Source organism: Procambarus clarkii, chromosome 40 (genome assembly GCF_040958095.1).
Source record: "Procambarus clarkii isolate CNS0578487 chromosome 40, FALCON_Pclarkii_2.0, whole genome shotgun sequence".
NCBI lineage: Eukaryota > Metazoa > Arthropoda > Malacostraca > Decapoda > Cambaridae > Procambarus > Procambarus clarkii.
In genome coordinates this window covers 36,571,193-36,576,655 of record NC_091189.1, presented here as the reverse complement: position 1 = coordinate 36,576,655, position 5,463 = coordinate 36,571,193, and the positions used below count along the sequence as shown (strand labels likewise).

The following is a 5,463-nucleotide window of genomic DNA, read 5'->3' as shown; positions in this document are numbered from 1 at the left end:
AATCATAACTCCCAGATCCCTTTCTCAATCTCAACACCATCTAGCTCATATCTTGTAACTCTATCATCATTATCTAGCCTCAGAACTTTACATTTATCAGCATAAAACTGCATCTGCCAATCTTTTGACCATTTCAAAACCCTATTTAGATCAACTTGAAGTGATAGTGAGTCTTCTTCCGTATTAATTTCCTTACCGATTTTTGTATCATCTGCAAATTTGCAGATGTTGCTACTCAAACCTGAATCTAAATCATTTATATATATATTATATACAACAGAGGTCCCAAGGCAGAGCCTTGAGGCACTCCACTAACAACATTATCCCACTCTGACTTAACCCCATTTATACTAACTCTCTGTTTCCTTTGGAATAGCCATGCCCTAATCCAACTTAATATAGCACCCCCAATACCATGAGCCTCTATTTTTTTAATCAGTCTTTCATGTGGCACTGTGTCAAAAGCTTTGCTAAAGTCAAGGTACACAACATCACAATCCTTACCACTATCAACTGCCGCAACTATGCTGGAATAAAAAGATAGCAAATTTGTTAAACATGAACGGCCATTTGTAAAACCATGTTGCGACTCATTTATTAATTTATGTTTTTCAAGATGAAGACGAATTGTATTTGCAATTATCGATTCAAGTAACTTCCCCATAATAGACGTTAGGCTAATTGGCCGATAGTTTGACGCAAGTGATCTATCTCCTTTCTTAAAAATTGGTACCACATTAGCTACCTTCCATGACTCTGGCACTCTGCCGGACTCTATTGATATATTAAATATGGTAGACAGTGGCTCGTAAAGCTCTTCTTTGCGTTCTTTAAGCACCCTGGCAAACACTTCATCCGGCCACTATTTGTTTAATTACATCCTCCCTGGTAACTGCTAAACTAGTCTACCTGTCCTCGTTCCCACCCACATAGACTTGTTCGGCTGAAGGCATAGTGTTAAGTTCCTCTTTAGTAAATACAGCTATAAAATATTGATTAAAAATACTACTCATCTCCTTGTCATTATCCGTTATTTGACCTGTCTCAGTTTTTAATGGACCTATCCTTTCCCTAGTCTTAGTACGATATAACTGAAAAAACCCTTTAGGATTGGTCTTCGCTTGCCTTGCTATGCGAACTTCATAGTTTCTCTTTGCTTTCCTTATCTCTTTTTTAACATTTCTAACCAGTTGTGCCAATTCTTGTTCTAAACTGACTTTCCCATTCTTAATCCTTTTATACCAAGCTCTCTTTTTACCTATAAGGTTCTTCAAATCCTTTGTTATCCACTTTGGGTCATTAGTATTCGATCTATTCAATTTGTATGGTATACTATATTCCTGTGCTTTGCTTAGAATATTCTTAAATAAGTTATATTTTCAATCCTCATCGAAATCCCCTTTTACGTCACCTATCGCTGGGTTCATGTCTCGCTCCAAGACCGGCCCACCCCTTATGCCCAAGACTTTCCAATCTATTTCACCCAAAAAATTTCTTAGGCTATTAAAATCAGCTTTTCGAAAATCTGGCACTTTAACAGAATTTTCTCCTACAGGTCTATTCCATTTTATGCTAAATCTTATTTTTTTTTTGTGATCACTGTTCCCTAGCTCACTCCCTATTTCAATGTCATTAATTTGTGTTTCCCTGTTAGTTAACACTAAATCTAACGTAATATTTTCCCGCGTTGGTTCCATAATGTGTTGGCTAAGAAAGCAATCGTCAATTAATTCTAGAAAATCTTCTGCTTCATTATTCCCTGTTTTGTTAGACCAATTTATTTCACTGAAATTGAAGTCATCAATGACGCAAATACTGCTAGACCTAGATGCTCCTAATATTTCATCCCATAGATGCTTTGCTTCTATCCTGTTTAAGTTTGGTGGCCTGTATATAACTCCTATTGTAAGATTATTTGCTCTTTCGTTTAATTCTATCCTAATAGTTTCTGTATGTGGCTCAGTTTTGATTCCTTCTTTGAGACTACATTTAAAATTTTCCCAAACATATATGGCTACTCCCCCTCGTCCTTTAATATATCTATCTGTGAAATAGTTTAAATCCATATATTTGATATTCAGCTAATAGGTCTCAATTCACATTCATCCACGTTTCGGTTAGTGCAATAATATCTATTTTTTTCTGCTCAGACAAGAGCATTTAACTCATTTATTATGTTTCTTAGACTTCTACTGTTAGTGTAATATACCTTAAGTGAATTGTTATTTTGAGGCCCTTCTCTTTCCCTGATCATTTTGCCAATTCGTTTCTCCAAAAAACACATACTTTTATTACTTCATGCTTATGTAATTTGCTATCTTTTTATTCCAGCATAGTTGAGGCAGTTGATAGTGGTAAGGATTGTGATGTTGTGTATCTTGACTTTAGCAAAGCTTTTGATACAGTGCCACATGAAAGACTGATTAAAAAGATAGAGGCTCATGCAGACGAGGAGTCATGCATGAGCATGACTCAATAACGTGGCTGAAATATGTTGACCAAACCACACACTAGAAAGTGAAGGGACGACAACGTTTCGGTCCTTCCTGAACCATTCTCAAGTCGATTGTGATGAGAGAAGATGAAGATTAAGCCACCCAAAAGGTGGTACGGGCATGAATAGCCCGTAAGTGGTGGTCCTTTTGAGCCATTACCAGTATCAATAGATGATACTGAAGATCTGTGGAGGTGCGGCTGCACCCTGTGATGAGAGAAGGAGTTAAACGCAATAAATAGGCAAGAGAGAGGTGAGGGAAAGAAAATCTTAGAGGAAGAAGAGCAAGGCAAAAGGTACGAAAGGTAAGGTGAAATAAAGGGTATAGTAATTGGAATAAGAACACAAGAACAAAGGTAACTGCAGAAGGCCTATTGGCCTGTACGATATATAAACACGCAATAAGAGGGGGAAAGTAATAGGAATAAGGAGATAGTAATAGGAATTAGTAAGGGATCATAAGAGAAAACAATGGAAAGAAAAAAGAAAGGAAAGAGAAAGAAAAATAAATGGAAAGGTAAACTTATGGTAGGTCACATTTGTTAGAAAGTTTGGCGCATTTGAGTATATACTGTGAAAGGGAAGAGTCCACATTAACAAAGCCAGGACTCAAGTTCATGTTGGGTACTTTGTGTATTAGAGCTGAGTCAACATGACGGCGTCTGTGTAGAGTACAGGCTGGAAAGATTATTTTGGAGGAAGACCAATCAATAGGATGATTAAGAGTCCCTAACATGCCAGAAGAGAGCATTGTTAGTGTCTGCAGACTTAACACTTACTTTGTGTTCCTGAAGACTGTCAGTAAGTGTACGGCCAGTTTCGCCAAAGTATTGGAGAGGACAAGACGAACAGGAAATAGAGTAGACACCAGCAGCATTAGAAGCAGGAGGAGCAGTGTGAACTAGATTACTACAAAGTGTGTTAGTTTGTCGAAAGGCGAGTTTAATGTCAAGAGGACGAAAGGTATTAGTAAAAGTTTTGAGTTCAGATATGAAGGGAAGGCATAGTACAGTGCTACTATTGTTGGAAGCAGATTTAAGATGAAAGAAATTTCGTTTTGCTTGAGAATAGGCACAGTTGATAAAATGCAAAGGGTAACCAAGGCGAGAGAATGATTTGTAGATAAAGGCAATTTCAGAATTAAGTAACTGAGGGTCGCTGATGTGTAGAGCGCGGAGGAAGAGAGAGACGAGGACACTTTCCTTAACAGAAGGAGGATGGTAGGAAAAGAAGTGAATGTACAATCGCAATTCGCAATCTCAATACCATCTTGCTCGTATCTTGTAACTCTATCACCATTAGAAAGGAGGTAATAAAAGCATTGTTTGTGAGGGAAACAAATTGGCAAAATGAACAGGGAAAGAGAAGGGTCTCAAAATAACAATACACTTAGGGTATATTACACTAGCAGTAGGAGTCTAAGAAACAAAATAAACGATTTAAATGCTCATGTCTGCACAGAAACAATAGAAATTATTGCCTTTCCTGAAACGTGGATGAATGTAGAAAATAGAGAACTATTAGCTGAACGTCAAATAAATTGATTTAAACTATTTCTCACGGATAGATAGATATATATAAGACGAGGAGGGGGAGTAGCCATATATGTTAGTTAAAAAATGAAATGTAGTCTCAAGGAGTGAGAATTAAAACTGAACCACACACAGAAACTATTTGGCTAGAATTAAACCTCACCTCCATGTTTAATACTAGGCAAATAGAATTTGGCTAGTCTTCACACTAGCTATATCAGTCCATCTTCACACTAGCTATATCAGTCCATCTTCACACTGGCTATATCAGTCCATCTTCACACTAGCTATATCAGTCCATCTTCACACTAGCTATATCAGTCCATCTTCACACTGGCTATATCAGTCCATCTTCACACTGGCTATATCAGTCCATCTTCACACTAGCTATATCAGTCCATCTTCACACTAGCTATATCAGTCCATCTTCACACTGGCTATATCAGTCCATCTTCACACTAGCTATATCAGTCCATCTTCACACTGGCTATATCAGTCCATCTTCACACTAGCTATATCAGTCCATCTTCACACTAGCTATATCAGTCCATCTTCACACTGGCTATATCAGTCCATCTTCACACTGGCTATATCAGTCCATCTTCACACTAGCTATATCAGTCCATCTTCACACTAGCTATATCAGTCCATCTTCACACTGGCTATATCAGTCCATCTTCACACTAGCTATATCAGTCCATCTTCACACTGGCTATATCAGTCCATCTTCACACTGGCTATATCAGTCCATCTTCACACTAGCTATATCAGTCCATCTTCACACTAGCTATATCAGTCCATCTTCACACTTGCTATATCAGTCCATCTTCACACTAGCTATATCAGTCCATCTTCACACTTGCTATATCAGTCCATCTTCACACTAGCTATATCAGTCCATCTTCACACTAGCTATATCAGTCCATCTTCACACTAGCTATATCAGTCCATCTTCACACTAGCTATATCAGTCCATCTTCACACTTGCTATATCAGTCCATCTTCACACTTGCTATATCAGTCCATCTTCACACTTGCTATATCTGTCCATCTTCACACTAGCTATATCAGTCCATCTTCACACTAGCTTAACCCACACCAGGTCCAGGTTCGTGTTAACCTGCAAAACACCACCACTACACCTGGCTCACCTGGACAAACACCACCACTACACCTGGCTCACCTGGACAAACACGACCACTACACCTGGCTCACCTGGACAAACACCACCACTACACCTGGCTCACCTGGACAAACACCACCACTACACCTGGCTCACCTGGACAAACACGACCACTACACCTGGCTCACCTGGACAAACACCTGCCACTACACCTGGCTCACCTGGACAAACACGACCACTACACCTGGCTCACCTGGACAAACACCTGCCACTACACCTGGCTCACCTGGACAAACACGACCACTACACCTGGC

General features: G+C 39.0%; 1 protein-coding gene across 1 annotated transcript in view; it reads left to right on the top strand.

Moving 5' to 3' along the window:
• LOC138372884 (proteoglycan 4-like) overlaps positions 1–4,913 on the top strand; it is a 35,788-nt gene extending 30,875 nt beyond the window's left edge. The window contains exons 3-4 of the mRNA XM_069338559.1: positions 4,339–4,496; positions 4,539–4,913. Coding sequence (XP_069194660.1) covers positions 4,339–4,496; positions 4,539–4,913 — 533 coding nt within the window. The remainder of the gene's footprint in view (positions 1–4,338; positions 4,497–4,538) is intronic.
• The last annotated feature ends 550 nt before the right edge of the window (positions 4,914–5,463 follow it).